This window comes from Anabrus simplex, chromosome 1, assembly GCF_040414725.1.
Source record: "Anabrus simplex isolate iqAnaSimp1 chromosome 1, ASM4041472v1, whole genome shotgun sequence".
Taxonomy (NCBI): domain Eukaryota; kingdom Metazoa; phylum Arthropoda; class Insecta; order Orthoptera; family Tettigoniidae; genus Anabrus; species Anabrus simplex.
The window spans coordinates 1796742831-1796770663 of NC_090265.1; the positions used below are offsets into that span (position 1 = coordinate 1796742831).

A 27833-nucleotide genomic window follows, 5' to 3' on the forward strand; every position below is an offset into this window, starting at 1 on the left:
TGTGCATAGATAGTTCAATGGATTAAATTAAAATTAATCAAAAGTGCATTTGAGTAAAAATCGAATCGCAGCAACCAAAGCTGATTTAAATATCAATAATGAAACACACAGTATTGAGACTGTTCTCCTCATTAGAAACATGTTGCAAACATACATTTGGGTCCCTCTGGAGGTCAACTACAGGACCTTGAAATAAATCTCATGGCTTAATATCTCCATCGGATCTATGGTTCACGCAAGTGATATCTCTGTTAACTTAGCCATGAGTATGCAGTTTTTCTTCATACAAAAGTTAGCGGTTGACGCTACAATACATAGAGAATGTGAGGCCATTCGCCTCAATTAACCAAAACAAAAATACTATTGCCTGAACAGTCGCTACTGACATAATAATACAGACATTTCTCATCCCCTCCAATTATTCACTACACTTAAACACCTGATATTTTAATCTCTAACAGACGAGATAGACTCAAATCATATACGGTAATCAAAATAAAGCGGACATCTGTTCAATGATCAATTATTTGTAATAATGGTGGGGTTTTCATAAAATTATTCTTTCTGCTTTTACCCGTACTGATTAGGATCCTATTCATAATCTAGTACCACACAACACGATCATCGCGAATCAGCTACATACATTATGGGGACGTTGATTCTACAACAAAACAACATCACACTTGTCAAACACAACTATCTATACACAAAGTCATTAATAAAAAACATTAAAATATTCAAATGAAACTTCGATGATCTTTAACCATTGAAACATAAAATACACTATCTACACTATTATACAAGTGTTGAGGTTCCGCGTATTTGTTATCGTAGAATTAATTCCAACTGATGGCTAATTTGATTATTATTTGATCTTAATTATCGCGTGGGAATAACATGCAAGCGATGTTCCTTGTCTATAATATCAGACGAGTCCGCTGCGCCTGATTTTTCTGTTGTTGGGCATCCAAAGGAACGTCACTGGTGGAGTGATGGTCGATGCCGTACACCTATCAACAGTCACCTTTAACCACTTGCTGCACCACCACCCTGGCAAAAACGTGTTTGCGACAAGTATTTCCACAATGCATCAAACTGTCATACGGTAATGTAAGAAGTACGTGCCAATTATACGCTTTCAGTAGGGTATGAAATGAACTCTAAAGGCGATGACATACTGATAGAAAAAGTGTGTGCTTGTGAAGTCAGTCTAGTACGCTTTCCGGTAAACTGCTGATGGAAGTCGTCATGGTATCATATGTGCGGTGCTGCTAATAGGCTACAACTGAGGTTGGTAGATGGATTCGAATCCCACTTGAGTCTGTTTGTTTTATTCGCATTTTATACTTCGAGATTCATCCATAAAGCCAATATATCCGAATACCCTCACATCGTTGCTTATTTATTTATTTATTTATTTATTTATTTATTTATTTATTTATTTATTTATTTATTTATTTATTTATTTGTTATCGTCTGTGCGGAAATCTTTCGCAGTACAGGCGCCGTGCTTCCTGTGCGTTCTGTTTAGCTTCACCGTACAGGAGGAGCATTTCAACTTACTCATCTGTTGGATACACAGCGAAGAAATGACCAGTACTGATAGGCCAGTTCGCACTGAATATACAACCTGCATGCAGCTTGTCGAATGTGGCACGAATGGCCTTGTATTTGATCCCCTTAAAATATGAATAAAAATATTTGGCGATGGTGGAATTTAACCCGCTTACCGACAGCACATGCGTCAGCACGTCTGTGCTTAAGCCATGGCACCACGCTGACTGTTGCCTCGAGCTTACAGTATCAGAAAGCGGTCCGGCTCCATGGCTAAATGGCCTTTGGTCACAGGGGTCCCGGGTTCGATTCCCGGCAGGGTCGGGAATTTTAACCATGATTGGTTAATTTCTGTGGCACGGGGGCTGGGTGTATATGTTGTCTTCATCATCATTTCATCCTCATCACGACGTGCAGGTCGCCTACGGGAGTCAAATCGAAAGACCTGCACCTGGCGAGCCGAACATGTCCTCGGACACTCCCGGCACTAAAAGCCATACGCCATTTCATTTCATCAGAAAGCGTACTTGTTGCAAACTACAGTACTTCCCGCTTCACAAATGCAGTATGCCATCGCTTTTAGCGTTAATTTCATATCCAATCGAAAGCCTATAATTGAAACTTTTTACATAACCGCATGACAGTTTGATGCATAGTGTAAATACCTGTCGCATACATATATTTGCAAAATTCTTACTATAATGACGCAGTAAGAGCTTTAAAGGCGATTATAGCTTGATATAGGCAAAGTAGAATCGACCATCACACCACTGATGTTCGTTGGGATGCCTAACAACAGAAAGTGTCAGGGGCAGCGGACTCACCGGGTATGTTTGACCGTATGGCTCAATATCCTTTCCTCCTCACATAGTAAACATATCTATGCACTACTTTTATCATTCCGGAATAAAACATCAAATCTCATTCATATAGTAGGTTGCATTCTATTTATTTATTTATTTATTTACATTGTTAACGCCCACAGTGGATCACCCAAATCCAACCCTATACAACAAAGTCTTCAAAGAATAAGTTCAGCTTTTAACACTTGGCACTTTTTCCTTTTGCAAAACTTCTTCATTCTGGATCATCTTGCGGCCCGTTCTTCTGCAGATATGACATACTGCTTACGCTGCGATATTTTTGGTCATAGTCTTGTGTACTTGTTATTTAGAATCCGTTTCTCTTCTCTATTATCAATTCGATCTTTAGTAATTTTCAAGTTCAACTAAATCCTATTTATTAATTAACCAACACAATCTTACAAAGCTTTAAGAATTTATTCTTGATTTAAGAGAAGCAAAATAGTACCAATTTCTATTTTGAATTCGCATTTAAATTTCCCGGTGATTAGAAAATGAAAATGAAAATCCACAGCCTGTTTCCAGTCATTATGTCGGGTCAGCAATAGAATGAATGGAGCCTCCATCTAGCGGCGAAGGTAGGAACTGGGTCGGCTGCCGAAGCCTATCGCACTCCTCTCGGGCAATGATTAATGAAGACAGATGAAATGAAATGATATTGGACAGTGTTGCTAGAATGAATGATGGCAGGGAAAAGCGGAGTACCCGGAGAAAAACCTGTCCCGCCTCCGCTTTGTCCAGCACAAACCTCACATGGAGTGACCGGGATTTGGACCACGGCATCCAGCGGTGAGAGGCCGACGCGCTGCCGCCTGAGCCACGGAGGCTCCGCGGTGATTAGTATTGCGTGTCATTTTATAGTATTACTAGCAAGATACCCGTGCTTCGCTACGGTATTATACTGAAATTTATAATTGAATACTTATTTAGATATATAATCCGCCGAAATTCGCGATCTGACTCGTTCTCTGCGAGAATCCACCAAAATTCCCGATCTATTATTTTACGGCAAGTTTCCTCCCATTTTTAAATCTTTCTTTCCAGCAATCGATTTCGTACTTCCCGGGTTAGGCTCAGGTATTCCTCCATGTCAGTTGGGTCCGTAAATCTTTGCCATCTTTTCCTATAATATTTTTAATACGGATATAATCCTTCAGGAGATCCGGCGTGCTGTCATACTGGGTGCCTTGGCGGCACTGAACCCGCGACCGGACTGCATTCTTAGTCATTACCCGTCCAGGAGCCGTTTCCATCGCGGTCCGCAATTTGTCGACGGTCCGGAATATTATTATTATTATTATTATTATTATTATGTGTTGCTGGAATGGCTGATGACAGGGAAAACCGGAGTATCCGGAGAAAAACCTGTCCCGCCTCCGTTTTGTCCAGCACGAATGCCACATGGAGTGACCGGGATTTGAACCACGGAACCCAGCTGTGAGAGGCCGGCGCGCTGCCGCCTGAGCAACGGAGGATCCTTATAAGTACATTAATAACAGTAAAATCAATTGGTCTCACCTCCTTCTACACCCCACCGCCGTTAAGTTTATTTACAGCCACCCCCCCCCCCCCCACCTGAAAAAGAATTAAAAGGATGCTTGTTTCTTTATGTTTAAGGGAGATTCCAAACACCAATGTTCACGTCTATTACCTTCAGTTTTGAGATATAAGTATCCACATAAAAATAATTTACTTTCTTTCACTTCATTTCACAATAATCTCTCCTCCCCCTAAATGAATTTTCCCGCAAAAAAATACTTGTTTCTTTAATAGCAAAGGATCTTCTAAATACAAATTATCACGACTCTAACTTCTTCAGTTTTTGATTTATTTGTCCTCATGAAAGGAATTCAACTCCTTTACACTCCCGCCCTCCAAGATGGTTTCCCCACCAAAACGCCTTTTTCTTTGTTTTTAAAAGAGAACCAAATACGAATTTTCACGTCTGTAACAACTTTAGTATTAGATGTATGTATTCTCATACAATTAAGTCAACTAATGTTTCAATTCTTCCCCCCCCCCCCTTCATTGGATTTTCCGAGAATACGTGTTTCTTTACTTTTAAAGCAGATTGAAAATATCAAATTTCACGTCTGTAACATCTTCATTTTTGAGATATCAGTAGCCTAATTAAAAGAATTCATCACCATTTTCAGTCACTTTTACCCCCCCCCCCACCGCCCTCCACCCAAGTGGTATTTCCGAAAACTAAAAATACACTTTTCTTTATGTTTAATAGAGATAAAAAATACCATTTTTCACTTCTGTAACATGTTAAGTTTTTTAGATATCCGTAAAAATTCTCATTTTAAAATTTCACCCCTTTTGGGTTCCCCTTATGTAGAGTTTCCAAAAAAAAAACCTACATTTTTTTACATTTACAGGAGATTTACACCCACTTTTTACGTCTGTAACATTTTACGATTCCAAGATATTCTGTAGATATAGTCTTTCAAAAAATTCACCCCAATTTGTCACTCCTGTTTAACCGCCATTAATTGGCTTTTCCAAAAACTAAAAAATACGTGTTTCTTTATTTTTAAAGGAAATCCCATATGCGAATTATCAGTTCTGTAATATCTTTCGTTTCTGAGATATGTGTATCCTCATTAAAGGCATTCAACCCATTTTTCACCCTTTTACACCCCTCCTATTAGGACTTACTGGAAACAAAAAATACGTGTTCCTTTATTTTTAGAGGAGATTCTAACCACCAAGTGTTACATCTGTAAATTTTAAAGTTTTAAGATGTAGACACACTCATTTTAAAAAATTCACCCCCGTTTTCACCCCCCAATATTTGGATTTTCCAAAAACGAAAAAATACCTGTTTCTTTACTTTTAAAGTAGATCCAAAATACCAATTTTCAGGTCTGTAATATCTTCAGGTTCTGAAATATAAGTATCCTCATGAAAGGCATTCAACCCATTATTCACCCTTTTACACCCTTCCTATTGGGATTTTCCGAAAACAAAAGAATACGTGTTTCTTTATTTTTAAAGGAGATTCTAAATACCAATTTTTACATCTATAAACTTAAAAAGTTTTGAGATATAGATACACTCATTTTAAAAAAATCACCCCCTTTTCACCCCCCCATTAATTGTATTTTCCACAAACAAAAAATACGTGCTTATTTATTTTTAAAGGAGATCCCAAACACCAATTTTCAGGTCTGTAATATCTTCAGGTTCTAAAATATAAGTAGACTTATGAAATGCATTCGACCCCTTTTTCAACCTTTCCCACCCTTCGTATTAGGATTTTCCGAAAACAAAATATACATGTTTCTTTATCTTTAATGGAGATTCTAAATACCTATTTTTACACCTATAACCTTTAAAAGTTTTGAGATATAGATACACTCATTTTAAAATATTACCCCTTTTTTACCCCCCTTAATTGGGTTTTGCAGAAACAAAAAAATACGTGTTTCTTTATTTTTAAAGGAGATCCCAAACACTAATTTTCAGGTCTATAATATCTTCAGTTTCTGAGATATAAGTAGCCTCATTAAAGGCATTCAACCCCTTTTTCACCCCTTTTCACACCTCCTATTGCGATTTTCCGAAAACATAAAAATACGTGTTTCTTTATTTTTAATGAAGATTCTAAATACCAATTTTTACATCTGCAAACTTTAAAAGTTTGGAGATATAGATTCACTAATTTTAAAAATTCACCCCCTTTTCACCCTCCCATTAATTAGATTTTCCAAAAACAAAAAAATACGTGTTTCTTTATTTTTAAAAGAGATCAAAAGTACCAATTTTCAGGTCTGTAATATCTTCAGTTTCTGAGATATAACTACCGGTATCCTGATTAAAGGCATTCAACCCTTTTTTCGCCGTTTTCACCCCTCCTATTGCGATTTTCCGAAAACATAAAAATACGTGTTTCTTTATTTTTAATGAAGATTCTAAATACCAATTTTTACATCTGCAAACTTTAAAAGCTTGGAGATATAGATTCACTAATTTAAAAAATTCACCCCCTCTTCACCCTCCCATTAATTAGATTTTCCAAAAACAAAAAAATACGTGTTTCTTTATTTTTAAAAGAGATCAAAAGTACCAATTTTCAGGTCTGTAATATCTTCAGTTTCTGAGATATAACTACCGGTATCCTGATTAAAGGCATTGAACACATTTTCCCCCATTTTCACCCTTTTTCACCCCTCCTATTGGGATTTTCTGAAAACAAAAAAAATACGTGTTTCCTTATTTTCAAAGAAGATTCTAAATACCAATTTTTACTTATGTAAACTTTTAAAGTTTTGAGATATAGGTGCACTCATTTTAAAACTTCACCCCCCCTTTTCACCCCCTTAGCAACGGAATATCCAAAAATCCTCTCTTAGCGAGCACCTACATCTTAATATGAATGTATTCCCAAAATTTCATTTCATTATGTCTAGTAGTTTTGGATCGGCGATGATGAATCAGTCAGTCAGTCAGGACAAGCTATTTTATATATATACTAGCAAGATACCCGTGCTTCGCTACGGTATTATACTGAAATGTATAATTGAATGCTTATTGTATTAGATATATAATCCGCCCAAATTCGCGATCTGACTCGTTTTCTCCGAGAATCCACCAAAATTCCCGATCTGACTGGTTTTCTATGATTTTACGGCACGTTTCCTCCCACTTTTAAATCTTCCTTTCCAGCAATCGATTTCGTACTTCCCGGGCTAGGCTCAGGTATTTCTCCCGGTCAGTTGGGTCCGTAAATCTTTGCCATCTTTTCCTATAATATTTTTAATATGGATGAAATCCTTGAGGAGATCCGGCGTGGTGTCATATTGGGTGCCTTGGCGGCACTGAACCCGCGGCCGGACTGCATTCTTAGTCATTACCCGTCCAGGAGCCGTTTCCAGCGCGGTCCGCACATTTGACGACGGTCCGGAATATTATTTTTATTATCATTATTATTATGTGTTGCTGGAATGGCTGATGACAGGGAAAACCGGAGTATCCGGAGAAAAACCTGTCCCACCTCCGTTTTGTCCAGCATGAATGCCACATGGAGTGACCGAGATTTGAACCACGGAACCCAGCTGTGAGAGGCCAGCGCGCTGCCGCCTGAGCAACGGAGGATCCTTATAAGTACATTAATAACAGTAAAATCAATTGGTCTCACCTCCTTCTACACCCCACCGAAGTTAAGTTTATTTACCGCCAACGCCCCCCCCCCTCATAAAAAATTAAAAGAATGCTTGTTTCTTCGTGTTCAAGGGAGATTCCAAATACCAATGTTCACGTCTATTAACTTCAGTTTTGAGATATAAGTATCCCCATAAAAATAATTCCCTTTTTTCACTTCATTTCACAATGATCCCCCCCCCCCCTTTAGTGAATTTTCCCGCAAATAATACTTGTTTCTTTAATAGTAAAGGATCTTCTAAATACCAATTATCACGACTCTAACTTCTTCAGTTTTCGATTTATGTGTCCTCATGAAAGGAATTCAACTCCTTTACACTCCCGCCCTCCAAGATGGTTTCCCCACCAAAACGCGTTCTTCTTTGTTTTTAAAGGAGGTCCAAATAAGAATTTTCACGTCTGTAACAACTTTAGTTTTTATTAGATGTATGTATTCTCATAGAATTCAGTCAATTAATTATTCAATTCTTTCACCCCCCCCCCCCCCTTCATTGGACTTTCCGAGAATACGTGTTTCTTTACTTTTAAAGCAGATTGCAAATATCAAATTTCACGTCTGTAACATCTTCATTTTTGAGATATCAGTAGCCTAATTAAATAATTCATCACCATTTTCAGTCACTTTTACCCCCCCCTTCCACCCAAGTGGTATTTTCGAAAACTAAAAGTACACGTTTCTTTATGTTTAATAGAGATAAAAAATACCATTTTTCACTTCTGTAACATGTTAAGTTTTTTTAGATATACTGTAAAAATTCTCATTTTAAAATTTCACCCCTTTTAAGTTCCCCTTAAGTGGAGTTTCCAAAAACAAATCACCTATATTTATTTACATTTACAGGAGATTTACACCCACTCTTTACGTCTGTAACATTTTACGTTTCCAAGATATTCTGTAGATATAGTCTTTCAAAAAATTCACCCCAATTTGTCACTCCTGTTTAACCGCCATTAATTGGCTTTTCCAAAAACTAAAAAATACGTGTTTCTTCATTTTTAAAGGAACTGATATGCAAATTATCAGTTCTGTAATATCTTTCGTTTCTGAGATATGTGTATCCTCAATTAAGGCATTCAACCCATTTTTCACCCTTTTACACCCCTCCTATTAGGATTTAAAGGAAACAAAAAAAACGGGTTCCTTTATTTTTAGTGGAGATTCTAACTACCAATTTTTATATCTGTAAATTTTAAAGTTTTAAGATGTAGACACACTCATTTTAAAAAATTCACCCCCTCTTTTCACCCCCCAATATTTGGATTTTGCAAAAACGAAAAAATACGTGTTTCTTTACTTTTAAAGCAGATCCAAAATACCAATTTTCAGGTCTGTAATATCTTCAGGTTCTGAAATATAAGTAGCCTCATGAAAGGCATTCAACCAATTATTCACCCTTTTACACCCTTCCTATTGGGATTTTCCGAAAACAAAAGAATACGTGTGTCTTTATTTTTAAAGGAGATTCTAAATACCAATTTTTACATCTATAAACTTTAAAAGTTTTGAGATATAGATACACTCATTTTAAAAAATCACCCCCTTTTCACCCCCCCTCATTAATTGGATTTTCCACAAAAAGAAAAATACGTGTTTCTTTATTTTTAAAGGAGATCCCAAACAATAATTTTCAGGTCTGTATTATCTTCAGGTTCTGAAATATAAGTAGACTCATGAAATGCATTCGACCCCTTTTTCAACCTTTACCACCCTTCCTATTACGATTTTCCGAAAACAAAATATAGGTGTTTCTTTATTTTTAATGGAGATTCTAAATACCATTTTTTACATCTCTAACCTTTAAAAGTTTTGAGATATAGATACAGTCATTTTAAAATATTACCCCCTTTTCACCCCCCTTAATTGGGTTCTCCTGAAAAACAAAAAAATACGTGTTTCTTTATTTTTAAAAGAGATCCCAAACACCAATTTTCAGGTCTATAATATCTTCAGTTTCTGAGCTATAAGTAGCCTCATTAAAGGCATTCAACTCATTTTTCACCGATTTTCACTCCTCCTATTGCGATTTTCCGAAAACAAAGTAATACGTGTTTCTTTATTTTTAATGAAGATTCTAAATACCAATTTTTACATCTGCAAACTTTAAAAGTTTGGAGATATAGATTCACTCATTTTAAAAATTCACCCCCTTTTCACCCTCCCATTAATAGGATTTCACAAAAACAAAAAAAATGCGTGCTTCTTTATTTTTAAAAGAGATCAAAGTACCAATTTTCAGGTCTGTAATATCTTCAGTTTCTGAGATATAAGTACCGGTATCCTGATTAAAGGAATTCAACCAATTTTCCCCCATTTTCACCCTTTTTCATCCCTCATATTGGGATTTTCTGAAAACAAAAAAATACGTGTTTCCTTATTTTTAAAGAAGATTCTAAATACCATTTTTTACATCTGTAAACTTTTAAAGTTTTGAGATATAGATACACTCATTTTAAAATTTCACCCCCATTTTCACCCCCTTACCGAAGGAATATCCAAACATCCTCTCTTAGCAAGCACCTACATCATAATATGAATATATCCCCAAAATTTCATTTCTTTATGTCCAGTAGTTTTGGCTCGGCGATGATGAATCAGTCAGTCAGTCAGTCAGTCAGGACAAGCTATTTTATATATATAGATAGATTGCTTCTGCTATTTTGATGAGCACATTATTAGTTAGAACCAAGTAAACCACACTGACTTGTGAATAGAATTTACACACGTTTTAGCGAATATCAATATATTTCAAATCTGTACAAGAGAGAGCATTATATCTCAGTAGATTACGTCTGTCAATTTAAGCACAATATTAAGAACCTCGTGTCTTTAAGATATCACACTCAACGATTGAGGCTAACACACCCTCGTACACGAGGATATTTATCATCATTAGCAGTCGAGCACACGACTTAATTACCGTGGGGAACTACACATCTCCTCGTCCCATAATCGCACCATTGCATCTTGGCAATAATTGAATCAGTCATTTAAGAAACGGCACGTGTCCCTGAATGACATGGTTGCTTACAGGAAGGAACAGCTGCGTGCCCTTTGGTCAAACAGCCGTGTACACCTTCACTTGTTTAATCAAGGTCATGGCATCGGCTAATGCAGTTTCTGAGTGTGCTGGTGCTGTAAAAATCATAAGAACTTTACTGTATGGTGGCCGAAATTTTATAAGAGGGTAGGGTTGTCGAGGAATGGGAGTGCGTACTAACTAGAAAATACGTTTCTAGCCAGTATCATTCATGCTCCTCGTTTAGTCTATCAAAGATTCAGGACCGTACAGCAACGTCTAGCTTCCTAACCAACTAGCCAACGAAGAATGACGGGATAAGATGAATGGCCTAAAGCGGCTAGAAGTGTACATTCCGGGGGACTACGAAGGCTTCTTCAACGACCGTTCGTGTGACTGACGATGTTTTTGATTGACCGTCATCATTCAAATGTTTGTTATTGTAGAAGAACGAGACAGTGTGTCCAAATTATTTGAGTAAAAAATGTGCTTTTTCTACAAAACGGGTTCAAATTCAGGGCAGATATCCATTTTTTCCTTGCCATCTCCGTAAAGTCCTACATCTTTTATGAAGCAACCTAGCCACGACCATCAACACTAACGCTCAAAACACATACATTTAACGAAATAGCAAGACAGGCTTTTACATTAGGTTTTTGCTCCTCCTGAAAAGTTACGTTTCTGGTCATGAGCCCTTTCTTAAATGACTGATTCTATTTCTTCTGGCGCACAGCACATCTCACCTTCGTATTTGCATTGGCTCACAAGCATTTCCTTTATTTAAACTTTGATCCCAATTATTCTTACGATCATCGTTAATGAACATATCACTTTATTATTATCCCTCTAAAGATCTTTAGGGGTTCGAAGCCCACTGTCGGCAGTCCTGAAGGTGTTTTTCCGTGGTTTCCCATTTTCACACCAGGCAAATGCTGGGGCTGTACCTTAATTAAGGTCACGGCCGCTTCCTTTCCACTCCTAGCCATTTCCTATCCCATGGTCGCCATGTGTCGGTGCGATGTAAAGGAAAACTGTTTTATAAAGTATTCCTGTGCGGTGTTTAATTATTACCGCGGTGACGGCTCAGGCCACGCGTGACCGCGCTCCGAGAGAGCAATTAGAGTAATTAATAACTGCTCTTTATTTAGCACCAGGGACTGACCATCACAGTTTGCTGAACCGCTTCATTCACTTGCTCTTTTTCGATAATATTACTACCTTCATACATATAATTAAATATCTTCGACACGTTTTGAGCGATATTATATATAAAAACACTTAAGCTATTTACGCGCTAATTTCTCGACTGGAAAATCCTAAAGAGCTTAAATTCTTTTAACATTTTCAATCGATAAAGTTAAATTATGGCTTCCTTCTGGGAACCTTATTTTGGATATTATTTTTATGATTATTGTTATTGTTTAACATCATATCATCCTCTACTGTCCATCTCATAACAATGTCGAGGTCATTTTTCTTCTAACTTATTTATTACTCTGTACAGAATAACACTATCCGCAAAAAACCTTATTTCTGAATCCGCGTCTTCACTCATATCATTGATATACATAAGAAAACATAGGTAAGGTAAGGGTTATTCTGCCCGAAGGCAGGTCCGAACCTCCGCAGAGGTGTTCCTGAGCCGGAGTTTACGTGCGGTAGGGTGGCCAGTTCCTTTCCGCTCCTCCATTCCCTTACCCCCCACCAACAGCGCGTGGCAACCCATCCAACTCCTGACCACGCCCACTGCTGCTTAACTTCGGAGATCTCACGGGATCCGGTGTTTCAACACGGCTACGGCCGCTGGCACTAAGAAAACATAAAGGTCCAATAATACTGCCTTGAGAAATTCCCCTCTTAATTATTACAGAGTCAGATAAAGCTTCACCGGGCGGTTAGTGTAACGTAGCTGCGCGCTTGTATCCCGGAGATAGTGGATTCAAACCCCAGTGTCGGCAGCCCTAAACGTGGTTTTCCGTAGCGTCCCATTTTCACACCAGGCAAATGCTGGAGCTGTACCTTAATTAGGGCACGGCCGCTTCCTTCCCACTCCTAGGCCTTTCCTATCCCATCGTCGCCACGAAACCTTTCTGCGTCGGTGCGACGTAAAATAGATTCTAAAAAAACTTGTACACAACGTGAATCTGTTCATCTTCGTCTTCATCAAAAGTGACTGTGGAAAGCAGAACTTCTTCCTTCAAAGACGCATACGTGACTGTTTAGCGCGGTGTAGTGAAGTAACCAGGAGAGACACCGACTGCAATAATACCGCGCGAATGTGAGGGCTTCAAGTTACTGTAGCGTAATAATTAGATATCGTCCCGAACTGAATATCGCACTTGTGGGAGCTGACATTGTGTTGTCATGTTTACAGAGCCCTGTGGCTAGCAGCGTTCATACTGTCGTTACTGGCCTGCCTGTACCTCATCAGGAACGCATGGATCAAATGGCACCAAACGCCAGTGATCGTGTCGCTGGACGAGACCCTCCGACCACTGTGGCAGCTTCCCTTTCCGGCCGTCACCATCTGTCCCGAGACGAAGGCGCGCGCCAACGTCTTCAACTTCACCGAGATGTACCACCAAGAGAAGAATGGAACCATTTCAGACGAGAAGTGAGTATGTTCGAAACGCTTGATCATAAGAACCGACTTCAGGTAGTGCTATCTATCTATCTATCTATCTATCTATCTATCTATCTATCTATCTATCTATCTATCTATCTATCTATCTATCTATCTATCTATCTATCCATCCAAAAATCACTCACCCACTCGTCATGAAATCTCAGGAACCACTAAACTAATGAGAATGACATTTGAACTAAGATTAAAGTAACTGAAAAATGGGAAGTGTTTTTGAGCGGTAGGTCGTGGTCTTGTTGCTTGTTGTTTAAAGGGGCCTAACATCTAGGTCATCGGCCCAGGTTGTAGTCTGTTGTCGTAGTTGATCTTGATGTCGCGGGCTGCTAACATAGTTCATGTTTAAGCCATCAGTAGCATTGATAGATTGCAGGCTGCTATGATACTTAATGTTAGGTTGTAAACACAGTGAATGTTGAATATAAAAGTTCTTCTTTACGGATATTATGAACATTATCAGCGTTAGTTATTTTACGTAGAACTTACGTCCATCGTTTTATTCTTGTTTCACAGCAGACAGCAAATCTTCGCCAAGGGCAATGGCACAAGGCAATCGCCATGCACGATTATTCATTACGGTCTTATAAACTGTATTTGGTCTTATAACTTCCCCTCTGTTTGTACGTAGACATTTTTCTCTTAGGAGCATGTAAGTTATTATGAACGTTATGCCATCTGTTGAATATGTTTAGAAGCTGGGAAAGGTGAGAATCAAAGCGTGTCAAGCAGGGAATAGTGTTCTTCCGTGATCAGAGGAAGTGTATACACTCTGGCTTGACAGGTAGTAATCAAACATGGTTGCATGCAATCTCATTGCTAAGGATGATATAACATACATCAGAATCAGAATATTAATGAAAGTGTTAGTCGCTTAGCAACCTGCGAAGTACACAATGTATTGCGGGTTAGGATAAGCCTTCACCTGCTATTGTTGGAGTGATCATTTAATGATTTGATTTTATGATTACTCAAAGTTGCTGAATTTAGAGACCTATCAATATCTCCTGATTCACCGGCAGGTAGTTCCGGAGAGAATAAACGGAGTTGCCAAAGCTGTTTTTAGTACACTCTTTTAATATATACTTGTTATTGGCTTTACATCCCACTAACTACTTTTTACGAGACATTGTACCAGTTCTTCCCCGATTGTCGTTGACATAATATCGTGTTTGCTGTGTTACAGTTTGGAGATCTTCTCCACTGTCTCGCTAGTGTGCGATCCGCACTTGTTCCAGTCTGGAAACCTCACCACGGACTACACCACCATCGAACGTCTAGAAGATGTGAGAACTCGCACATTTTGTTACAACTTAGAAATAGGCTTAGGTTTTGGAAAAATATTGAGATAGTTTTGAAAAGTAATGTCACATTGAAATAATAACTTTTGACAGTAAATAAATTGAATCACAAGATGCAAAAAGAGATATCTAACACCAAGTAATTTTTTCAGAAGTAAATAACTGTATAGGTTGCTTCCTTTTCAAGGTTAACTAAGTTCAAGCGCTCAAAGAACTATTTTTAAATAGAAATGTAAGGAAAATGCCTACAGATAGAACATAATAAGGTAATTAGGGTGAATTTTGTATTTACTACATATGCGTTTTCTGCAACACAGCCTAATCTATATTATCAAATAAGTTAAGAGTTTTGTCTGTACATTGTTCAGAATTTTAAAAAGGACGGTATTTCTGTATCAGTTGTGTCCACAGCAACAAGAAAATGCACTTGTTAATTTTCCGTAATGTCTGTCTGTCTGTCTGTCTGTCTGTCTGTCTGTCTGTCTGTCTGTCTGTCTGTCTGTCTGTCTGTCTGTCTGTCTGTCTGTCTGTATAACACGAGAAAACCGCTGAAAAGAATTTCATGAAAATCGGTATGTAAAGTCGGGGAATAAGCCACTACAATCTAGGTTATAAATCATTTTATTCACTCTGAGTGAAATGGTAGTTTAGGGGAAGGCCTAAAATTTAATTCTCAAATATTTATGTTATTAGTGGTCGTATCTTATCGAAAATCGGTATTCAAAGTCGGCGTAATAAGTAGATATAACCTAGGTCTTAAATAATTGTGTTCACGCTGAGTAAAATGGTAGTTTGGGGAATGCCTAAAATTTAATTCTCACCGAGTGAGTTGGCCGGGCGTTTAGGAGTGCACAGCTGTGAGCTCGATTCCGGGAGATAGTGGGTTCGAACCCCACTGTCGGCAGCCCTGAAGATGGTTTTCCATGGTTTCCAATTTTCACATCAGGCAAATGCTGGGGCTGTACCTTAATTAAGGCCACGGCCGCTTCCTTCCCATTTCCTGTCCCATCGTCGCCATAAGACCTATCTGTGTCGGAGCGACGTAAAGCAACTAGCAAAATTTAATTCTCAAATATTTATGTTATTAGTGGTCGTATCGATAAATACCACGTAACAAAAGTTCTGTAGTATTACATTTACGAATATTTATGTCTTATACATTGTTACCGTACCGGCTATGATCACAGAAATATTCATGAATTTGTATTCTTGTTACTAAGTGCAATCAGCGCCGAATCACGAGATCAAAGGTAAACAGAATTTAATGAAAATCGGCACGTAAAGTTGGAGAATAAGGAACTACAGTCTCCGCTACAAATAATTTTATAAGACGCCCTAATATCACAGAGCCGAAAGAAAACTAAATGTGAAGGCCTACAACATATAAATCTCATAAAATTGATCAACACTAACATTACATTGACCATTGTTTGTTGTGATGTGCTTTGTGTCTTCTGTTGCCACTCTTCTCCGATAGATAGGATTACTGCTGCGTACAGAGTATTTTTTTAAATTTTGCTTTACGTCGCACCGACACAGATAGGTCTTATGGTGACAATGGGATAGGAAAGGGCTAGGAGTGTAAAGGAAGCGGCCTTGGCCTCAATTAAGGTACAGCCCCATTATTTGCCTGGTGTGAAAATGGGAAACCAAGGAATAGCATCTTCAGGGCTGCCGACAGTGGGTTCCAATCCACTATCTCCCGCATGCAAGCTCACAGCTGCGTGGCTCTAACCACACGGTCAACTCGTCCGGTCGTACCGAGTATAACAGCCTGCCTAAATATTGGCGGGAAGTAGCTGGGGAGTTAGATAACTTTCTTCTTTAGCATGGCATTCCTCTGGTTCATAAATTTTCTGATACTACTGGTACATAACACACTGGTTCATCATAGCATTCGAGCTATTCAATCCCTACTCTGAGGCACTGATTGGAATGAGCATCGTGCACATTTAACGGAATAATGGCAGAGAAGTATTCACGGCAGTCTGCGGGCTGGTTATTCCAGCTCTGGAACTTTTGGACTGTTAGATCGTCACCGTAGTACTGTTTGTTAAAAGTGAGGAAATGTGCGGTTTTTCATTTGATCGAGTATTTTATATGATAACATTGCTTTTAATGGCTACATTCCTACTGACGTTTTTGCAGTGAGTAATGACCCATGTTGACTTAAGTTTGGAAAACTACGAAGTCAGTCTTTCTGAGAATCCCGTAGCGAAGCACGGGTACATCAGCTAGTTTCCTATAAATATAACTACAGAACACATAATATAACTATGTATCAGTTGAAAATAGAGGAGCTTGACGAAAGAAAGTAATCAGTCTCTCTTTCTTCATTTTCCCCACCGTTTGTTGTTTAATAGAATGTTGTAAAATCCGCTGAATCCTGCAGTACGGCCAATAATTCCTTTCTCTCGGTTCGCTGATGGTTAGCCTTCTTCCAAACAGTTGTAAGGACTGCCAGTTCACAGCGAGAATACTAGCAATGTTTTAGATTTACCTTTCTCCATGAACAGTTATTTTAACTTATGAAGCTAAACAAAACCGCTCATTGATGGCATTACCACAAAATCAAGTGGATGGCATTGACACTCTAGTTTCTAAAAAAAATGACAACTCCTAAGCAAACAGGAAGTGTTTACTCTGTCCTCCAAACAATTCCTATTTAAATAACATATATAGCTTGTGTACGTATACAGTGAAATTGTAATAACGATAATTACGTAACGGAAATGTTTTTACTTTTAGTCCATGTTGTGGATTTTGTTTTGTCCAGATAATGTATATACAGTATAATTATAAAAACCAAGGTCCAAACTGATCAGACTCTTAACCACCCAACTCAGACAATTAAAACTAGGGACGTGGCATTTTTAGGATGTATTCGTATCAGTGTATAAGGAAGTGCTAAGAAAGTGTTTTAAATGCTTTTCAAAATATTCGAAATTTAACTTTTTTATTTTTTCGGACGCAATTATAAAATGTTAATTCGTTTTTGGACTAAAATATTCTTTGTATAAATTACTAAAATGTAATTTATGCATTTTTAATAAGATCGACTTACAAGTGGTGCAAAGGGCTGAACAAGTGTTTCTTAGAATGTAAAATCCAATGTCCAGACTGACAGACTCATAAACACCGAGTCTAAACCATTAGAACTAGAGACATGAAAATTTTAGCACATCATCGTGTAAGTTTGTAAGGGAGTGCTAATAAAGTGTTTAGAACATTTTAAATTTTAATGGGTTACAATGTGGGTATATTCGAAATTTAATTTTTTATTTTCTGTGGCGCGAAATAAAATACAACGATTTCGCAGTAAGAAATTCTTCATACAAATTCTTAAAATATAATTTCTGCATTTTTCAAGTTTGAGTTAGAATTGAACAATTGTATATTCGAAATTTAACTCTTTTTTCCATTTTCTCGACCACGAAATACAATAAAACGTTTTTAAACTAAAACATTGTTCATAGGAACGCCTAAAATGTATTTTTTCATTTTATGAATTTTTACTTACAAGGTGTACAAAGGATCGAACAAGTGATCAGCACCCAGCCGAGGCTACTGAAGTTACAGATACGAGATATGTTCGTATAAGTACGTAAAGGTTTGCTACGATAGGGTTTTACGAACTTTTTATTTTAAAAGGTAAAAATGGAATGATGTAGAGTTTCAATACAGCAGAACAAGTCTCAAAGAGTTAGGCTACCAGTCGAAGAAATCTGTGAACAACAGGCTCGAGCTCATTGAAAGGCGACACAATTGACGCATTGACATCGGAAAGGTAGTAAGTCATAAAAAGTGAATTTTACAGGAGAACATTAAAATCCTTGCCAGTATTGTGAAGCAGATGATATTGAACAAGTTGAACCCTTGAACTTACCATTCCATCGTTGGTCGGCCACGGCTGCTACAGTAGAACAATTTAGAACTCTTAAATCCTGGGTCGTTGCGGGAATAAATTCGGTCACGATCTTAACCAAACGATGGGGTTCAGAAGAGAGCCTAACTACTTGAAATGAGGAGCAAAATGTGCTTACTAACTTTTATTAAATCGAAATAGCACGACAACATTATTAATTTAATATACATTCTTGAAAATGCAAAAAAATTGAATTATTTATTTTTGAATGTTTCAAACACAGTCACATTGCATAGCGTTGATTTATTTCTTACAATATCGAAGAGTTGCTTCGGAGAAGCTAATATGTCAGTGGACAGCGAAAATGAAAAACTGAAAAAGGGAAGACCTGAAAACCGGGCACCTATTATTCCAAACGAGAACTGAGAGTTAATCCACACGATCCGTGGAAAATCTGACTTTCAACAAGTAGAACGCCTGATTTTCTCTCAATTAAGGTTATCCACCAGTCGAATACCCTTTACGGGTACGGAACACCCGCCGAATGGATCCTTAATCGAACCAAATTGACTATCAGTTGCTTTAGATAGGTTGCGAAATATCATGGGAAAGCATGGTGTTCACTACGAGTTAACAGCATCTTTCACAATTGAAATAAAATTCCACCATGTATTTGACATTCATGACACCCTTAAGTGATAAGGTAATCCCGATGCTAAATGTGCATCACCCAAAACAGCTGTTCGGAAGGAAACAACAACAACATGATCCGTGAGGATCTTACGTTATGTCGTTCTAAAGGAACAAAACTGCGAAATGCAGGAAACACTTATTCATCATGCATTTAGAAGAAATGCCAAACACTGAGGTTAATTAAAAAGTGGAAAGTCACTTGAAAAGTATTATTATTGAACCGATTTTCAGGTTAGAAATGGTTTTGTTACGCTTAATAAAATTACCAGCCCACATCGAAAAATATTACAACTTTAAGGAATCCTTTCCCTTGAAAAACAATGACTACCTTTACAGATCTATCTATTTATTGTCTGTCCCAACACACTACTTATAAAGTGATTACTTAATCAAATTCAACTACGAATAAAATGAAAGTACGACAAAGATTGAAAATAAAATAGTATTACTGGCTGACGAATAGAAACCGCATTCGCAACTCAAGTCTCACACTAATAGACTGAGTGTCAATATGCACACTATCAAAACGAAACGGACGTCAGAACGATAAAACAATTAAGTCCGTAAAATAAATTAACATATCGAAGTCATTAAAGCTCAACACGCACGGAGAATTACAGTAAAAATATTTAATCTCCATCAGGTCGATATCCAACGTTTGGGCAACCCTCATTCGCCGATAGCGGCCCCGTTATCTTAACGAACACCAACAGCTGTTCGAGCTACGCGCTAGTTGGCCTCATCATAACCGATCTGACCCTCTTCATAATTTATATTTTACTGTAGGTGCTACCTTCGTCCAGGCCACTTCGCAAAAACAAAGGAAACATCTAATCTGAGACTTGAGTTTGTACAGCTGACATCCCAGACCTATCGTCGGGCTCACTTAAAATCTGTACATCCTAACACTAATCTCTATGTACATGATACCTTCCAAATTCTATCGTCGGGCGTGAACTAGGACGTCTCATCATCAGTAACTCCAAGGATAACATGTGACGTCCTAAATCTATCGTCGGGCTTCAAAGTGGGCCGCACTACGCATCCCTTAACATATCAGGCGAACTAGCAATTTCAAACAAACTCTGTCATTTCAATACTAAACCTGGTCAGACTAATAACACACAACGGAACAACGTCTCTTACTATTAAATGAATGCAAGTCGAAAAATACAGTAAGTCTCTACCTCGTTACAATACGTGAACTCGAAAATAAATATGCGTGACGAGCAATTCTCCACCTCAAACACAATCTCAGCCCGTGCACTGAAGTTTTAGGGAAGCAATGATAATTCCCAACACACGTCTACCATAGTGGATGCCTTCAAAATAATAATCATCACTACCACATTAGAAACTCTCAAATCGCCTATCGTCAATTCCAACTATTTATATCAATGACATATCCAGTGAAACGAAATTCAATACAACACCAACCATGTGTTCTAAATGCTCTTTTATTCTTGAGGTCACATTATTTTAATATTCATAATGGCTTTACAAAACTAACCACTGGACGTTTACTACCAAGATTTTTAACCTTTTTCTAGAGTCGTTTTCACTTGGGATCTTACTAGAAATCTACGGTGCTGCACACAGTAGTCGTCTCAAATTTCGGATTGGTAGCGGAAAACACTACAGCCTGTCTCAATACAGCCTGTTTCCTAAATACTTCCTCGGTAAAATATAGCCTGTCTCAAACTCATTCTCCTCGCCTTATTCCAGCGGTATCACTTAAAATCCAGGCTTCATTTCATCTTCAATATTCCTATCCCTCTCATCTCCACATACATATAAATTCTTCGCTCTCAATCCCTTTTTCTTATATTTCCAAGACCCTTTTTCATCATTCAATCCTCCGGTCAAAACAACAACCACTATAAAACACACCTCTTACTTTACTGTTATTATGACTTTCGGACCTCGAGAATCCAAGACCACACCGCGATTTTTCGTATCATTGATATACACGATGTCTCGAACTTTTACTTCCCATGAATAAATGTAACTCTATCGAATTTCACTGAAATTTTCTAAATGCCTGCGATCCTTGTAAAATATACAGGTTAAATGCACTTTTAACATAGAAAATTTTCTTTATCCCGCGCTAGGCATTATTATTATTATTATTATTATTATTATTATTATTATCGACAAACATTTCCGAATTCTACTAAATATTTGAAATTTAGATATTCGTCACGACTAATTTACACTTGTAACTTTCCAAAATTCCACGCTTTGGACAATATCTCACTGAACATTAACACCAAATTTTAAACGTCGCATTGTACAGTTTCTTGACGTGAGATTTACACACTGAAATTTTCACACGCTGACCAAAAATTACAACGCCTTTCGCCTGATAATTACCAATATCAACCCGACAATCATCTTGTAAAATTTGTTGGGACAGAACAATGAAATCTAACTACAACATAATACAAATATAGACAGACCTGCACATGACGTCATTCCCAGTATTCTGGCTACATCGTCGCCAGCGGACCTCGTGCTTTTAGCCGTACATTTTCACAAATAACATTATCATTTCCAACATCTCACTCTTACAAACACTGCCTTTTCCACACGATACAAAAATTACCACACAAATCACGCACTTTTCTCTATAATTTACACAACGAACTTCCCTCGTTCTGCAGTCAACTGCGACTGTCTGGCTCGTTCCCAGAGTTGTCTCCCTCTGTTACTCCAATAAACAGGTGTTCAACAGATAAAGGGAGCAGAACTACTCTGAATAGCTTCCCCAACTCTCTTACCACTTTCAAACGTACATGAGATGATATAATAAAATCTACTGTGTATATTTTAACAAACACCTACACTTTCATAGTTCGTCGGCAAACGTTCAGAACTTTTTCAATCACCTTCTCTTCCTAACCGAGTATGTGGACCTCAGCCACGGACATGTATTTAGTTATTTGTAGCTCAATCTGGAGCAATTTTCCACTGACGACGGGCGTAAGCTCCCGCGGCTTCAAGACCCAGATCGACACTGAAAAATATACGGTGGGGGGTTCCTTTTATAATCTCAGGAGGGACGCTACCCACACTATTAAGCTTGATTGCGTAATCTGCCAATTTTGCGTCCAATAGACCGATTTTTATGAGACTTGTCCCAGAATTCCGGACAGGCTTGCAATTATTTTACATGTTAATCTTATAATTTTACCACACTCACAACAGGGGAAATAAAATATTTCTGCCCGTCCGTTTCGCGCGTTTTCTTCATCCTTTGACCTTGGCACGTGGAGCTAGTTCACTGATCTGATGCTGACATGTACTTAGGCTTAACTGCATTTATGTTTTCCCCGGGGGCTCTGTCTTCACGTAGGGTTTACGAATAATTTAACTTATTTATTTCTTTATTTACTGTATTGCCAAAATCCCTCGTTATATAGAATTCCATGAATTTAAAGAATTATCAGGCCCTCGAAGTTCGCCGAGGTGTCACGGTATTTCACGAGCTTGCCGTGAGATCCTTCCCACGCGACATCGGGGCTCTTAGGAGCGCAACATGGCTGCCCTCAAAAATAAAAGTAGCTTGTTGATACCAAATAAATATTGAGAAAATTTTTTTCTCCCCGTAGAATTATGGGTTCAAAGTATCATGTAAAATCAAGGAGTTATCCATTTATCACATTAACAATCAAAGTTATGCTACTTATGTTTCAGGCACAAATTGTGCGATAAAACACGCTGTGAAAAAATCAGTGTCTAATCAGTTTGTCAGTTGACGTGTAAGTTTCAAGCAGAAATTTCACTGTAAACCGCAAGATATTTTACATCGAAGAAATCCAGCATGGCCAATAGATCCTTTCTTTCCGTTCGCTGATGGTTAGTCTCCTTCCACGGCCTTGTCTTGACCGACGGAAGCTGAGCTCTTGAAACCCTTATCCAGCTGACAAGCATTTAAATATCTCTTGCTTTCCATGGCGAAGTGAGAAAAATCGTATGCGTCATGATGATTACATGAGATGGTTAAAAATGTTTAGCCTCTCCGATCATTTCCGCAATTTCTTCTGAAACCATTACTGGACACACGCAAGACCTTTTTGTACAAACATCGAATTAGTATGAACGTCGTGTCAAGTTGCTCGGAATAACGACTTACAATTTTGAATGAAATAATTCGGAGGCGTTCTGGCAACTGAAATATAACTGTAATAGGTATAAACCAGGTTTACACGCAATTGACTTTCAACAAATGGCAAAAGTTATACCTAATTCCACCAGAGGCACTACCTTCTCCTTGCCGAACCTCGTGGACCTAACACAGGCTCCGTCTTGCGCGAATCCTAGAAAAGAATCTACTGTATCATTTCACTTGTTACCATTTACATGTCAACGCCTCAATTATCTGCAGAATATCACAACATTCAGATCAGAAGGGCGGCTGTGGTGCACGCGGATGACACCTATATTCATTGTAATCACTTTACTTCAAAAACATGCTCACGTGAGTCGACTGAAGGCATTTTCACAGTTGGCAAGAATAACGAATACAAACACACTGGAGCATTCTTTTTGCTTTGTCTTTAATCTCACAAGATCCTTTTTTTCTTCTGAGTAAGTTGTCTGTGCCCCTCCTCCCAACCTAACCGAAAAATGTTTCACGCCACCAGTTTTGTAACCGCTAACTGCACCCTTTACTTCCTGTTCAGTTGGCTCCAGTGTTCGTGGAGACAGTCTGGGTGAGCCAGTGGCACGGGCAGACCATAAATGCGTCGCTGCTGTTCCGACCCATCATGACTGAGGAAGGCATCTGCTACTCGTTCAACATGCTGGACGGCGCAGACTTCTTCCCGAACAACACGTGAGTACGGAATGGATGTCTATGAGCTAAAAACTTAAATATGTCCCATAAAATGCAAAATATGACTTAATGATTTGCATCTACATTACACAGAGAAACACTTCAGGGTGTAAATAATGTAGAGTTAAAACAGTTTAAATTCTTCGATATACTTAACCTAAAAATAAACCCATTAAGGTTACACTACTTATTCCTAGGCAAGGATGGACTCTGTGCAAGACGTCAACACTATAGTTCACTTTCAATGTTCCATATTCAATTAATTTTTAGTTATACACAAAATGTGTGTTATTTGAACGAAGCTTTCATACCTGATCTAGTCTCCATTATCAGGATTGTTGCAATTTATCACCACATGCATCTTAAGACTGTTGAATGAGAATCCTCTCCTGTTGTCGCTGACTGTCGTCTTGTAGCGAGAAAACCTTCTTTCGACGTCACATGATATCACAGGAGCGTACTTGAATACAGTTAAATCACTTGGAGAAAATGCTTGGAAATCTGCAGATGAAAGGTTTCCACAAAGAATGTCACCTATTGCACGCAGGTACAAAAGTCCGCTAATCTTTTCCAGTACAATTTCTCATTTTCTTGACGCCCTAGTCGCTACTGACCCTTTGGCATGCTCACGCAATTTATACAACAATATCGCTCCGTCCTTACCAGATATGTTTTCATCGAACTCGCGAACAAAACTTCGCAAATTCTTGCTAACTGATGCTTTCGCTTTTAGGCATATGGAAAGCAACTGAATGACAAGCTCCCTCAGTAACCAAGCTTATTCAGTGTGTTGAAGGAGGAAGAGGGAAGGATGAGTGAGACAGATAGGTATAAACAATGACAAATAACTTGCAAAATTGCCTCTGCTTCCCGTAAACAATAGCCTGGTTTCTGGAAATTGACGCAACCAGCAGACAATAGCTCTTACCTGCTAGAAACATATTATACACTACTTTTCAATGGTTCTTCAGTAGAAGTGTATTCCAGTCTACCCTGAAAAAATAATTTCTAAAATTTACTCTGATGTTTATAACGCAACATTTAAATGAAAATAATCAAAATATGTCATTTTAATGAAATTTTGTATAAAATATGCCACAAAAATAAAAAAGGCCAAAATATGCATATATATAAAATAGCTTGTCCTGACTGACTGACTGATTCATCATCGCCGAGCCAAAACTACTAGACATAATGAAATGAAATTTTGGGAATACATTCATATTAAGATGTAGGTGCTCGCTAAGAGAGGATTTTTGGATATTCCGTTGCTAAGGGGGTGAAAAGGGGGGGTGAAGTTTTAAAATGAGTGCACCTATATCTCAAAACTTTAAAAGTTTACATATGTAAAAATTGGTATTTAGAATCTTCTTTGAAAATAAGGAAACACGTATTTTTTTGTTTTCAGAAAATCCCAATAGGAGGGGTGAAAAAGGGTGAAAATGGGGGAAAATGTGTTCAATGCCTTTAATCAGGATACCGGTAGTTATATCTCAGAAACTGAAGATATTACAGACCTGAAAATTGGTACTTTTGATCTCTTTTAAAAATAAAGAAACACGTATTTTTTTGTTTTTGGAAAATCTAATTAATGGGAGGGTGAAAAGGGGGTGAATTTTTTAAATTAGTGAATCTATATCTCCAAACTTTTAAAGTTTGCAGATGTAAAAATTGGTATTTAGAATCTTCATTAAAAATAAAGAAACACGTATTTTTATGTTTTCGGAAAATCGCAATAGGAGGGGTGAAAACGGCGAAAAAAGGGTTGAATGCCTTTAATCAGGATACCGGTAGTTATATCTCAGAAACTGAAGATATTACAGACCTGAAAATTGGTACTTTTGATCTCTTTTAAAAATAAAGAAACACGTATTTTTTTGTTTTTGGAAAATCTAATTAATGGGAGGGTGAAAAGGGGGTGAATTTTTAAAATTAGTGAATCTATATCTCCAAACTTTTAAAGTTTGCAGATGTAAAAATTGGTATTTAGAATCTTCATTAAAAATAAAGAAACACGTATTTTTATGTTTTCGGAAAATCGCAATAGGAGGTGTGTAAAGGGGTGAAAAAGGGGTTGAATGCCTTTAATGAGGCTACTTATATCTCAGAAACTGAAGATATTATAGACCTGAAAATTAGTGTTTGGGATCTCCTTTAAAAATAAAGAAACACGTATTTTTTTGTTTCTGCAAAACCCAATTAAGGGGGGTAAAAAAGGGGTAATATTTTAAAATGAGTGTATCTATATCTCAAAACTTTTAAAGGTTATAGGTGTAAAAATAGGTATTTAGAATCTCCATTAAAGATAAAGAAACATGTATATTTTGTTTTCGGAAAATCCTAATACGAAGGGTGGGAAAGGTTGAAAAAGGGGTCGAATGCATTTCATAAGTCTACTTATATTTTAGAACCTGAAGATATTACAGACCTGAAAATTGGTGTTTGGGATCTCCTTTAAAAATAAATAAGCACGTATTTTTTGTTTGTGGAAAATACAATTAATGGGGGGGTGAAAAGGGGGTGATTTTTTTAAAATGAGTGTATCTATATCTCAAAACTTTTTAAGTTTATAGATGTAAAAATTGGTATTTAGAATCTCCTTTAAAAATAAAGAAACACGTATTCTTTTGTTTTCGGAAAATCCCAATAGGAAGGGTGTAAAAGGGTGAATAATGGGTTGAATGCCTTTCATGAGGATACTTATATTTCAGAACCTGAAGATATTACAGACCTGAAAATTGGTATTTTGGATCTACTTTAAAAGTAAAGAAACAGGTATTTTTTCGTTTTTGGAAAATCCAAATATTGGGGGGTGAAAACGGGGGTGAATTTTTTAAAATGAGTGTGTCTACATCTTAAAACTTTAAAATTTACAGATGTAACACTTGGTGGTTAGAATCTCCTCTAAAAATAAAGGAACACGTATTTTTTGTTTCCAGTAAGTCCTAATAGGAGGGGTGTAAAAGGGTGAAAAATGGGTTGAATGCCTTTAATGAGGATACACATATCTCAGAAACGAAAGATATTACAGAACTGATAATTCGCATATGGGATTTCCTTTAAAAATAAAGAAACACGTATTTTTTAGTTTTTGGAAAAGCCAATTAATGGCGGTTAAACAGGAGTGACAAATTGGGGTGAATTTTTTGAAAGACTATATCTACAGAATATCTTGGAATCGTAAAATGTTACAGACGTAAAAAGTGGGTGTAAATCTCCTGTAAATGTAAAAAAATGTAGGGTTTTTTTTGGAAACTCTACATAAGGGGAACCCAAAAGGGGTGAAATTTTAAAATGAGAATTTTTACGGATATCTAAAAAACTTAACATGTTACAGAAGTGAAAAATGGTATTTTTTATCTCTATTAAACATAAAGAAAAGTGTATTTTTAGTTTTCGGAAATACCACTTGGGTGGAGGGCGGTGGGGGGGGGTAAAAGTGACTGAAAATGGTGATGAATTCTTTTAATTAGGCTACTGATATCTCAAAAATGAAGATGTTACAGACGTGAAATTTGATATTTTCAATCTACTTTAAAAGTAAAGAAACACGTATTCTCGGAAAATCCAATGAAGGGGGGGGGGGAAGAATTGAAACATTAGTTGACTTAATTGTATGAGAATACATACATCTAATACTAAAGTTGTTACAGACGTGAAAATTCGTATTTGGTTCTCTTTTAAAAACAAAGAAAAAGGCGTTTTGGTGGGGAAACCATCTTGGAGGGCGGGAGTGTAAAGGAGTTGAATTCCTTTCATGAGGACAAATAAATCAAAAACTGAAGAAGTTAGAGTCGTGATAATTTGTATTTAGAAGATCCTTTGCTATTAAAGAAACAAGTATTTTTTTGCGGGAAAATTCATTTAGGGGGAGGAGAGATTATTGTGAAATGAAG

At 37.5% G+C, this 27833-nt stretch overlaps 1 protein-coding gene across 1 annotated transcript in view; it reads left to right on the plus strand.

Moving 5' to 3' along the window:
• The window catches only part of LOC136864503 (pickpocket protein 28-like), a 158817-nt gene that overhangs the window by 34910 nt on the left and 96074 nt on the right, over positions 1-27833 (plus strand). Inside the window, exons 4-6 of the mRNA XM_068226833.1 lie at positions 12978-13217; positions 14428-14527; positions 23786-23937. Of these exons, the coding sequence (XP_068082934.1) occupies positions 12978-13217; positions 14428-14527; positions 23786-23937 (492 nt within the window). The remainder of the gene's footprint in view (positions 1-12977; positions 13218-14427; positions 14528-23785; positions 23938-27833) is intronic.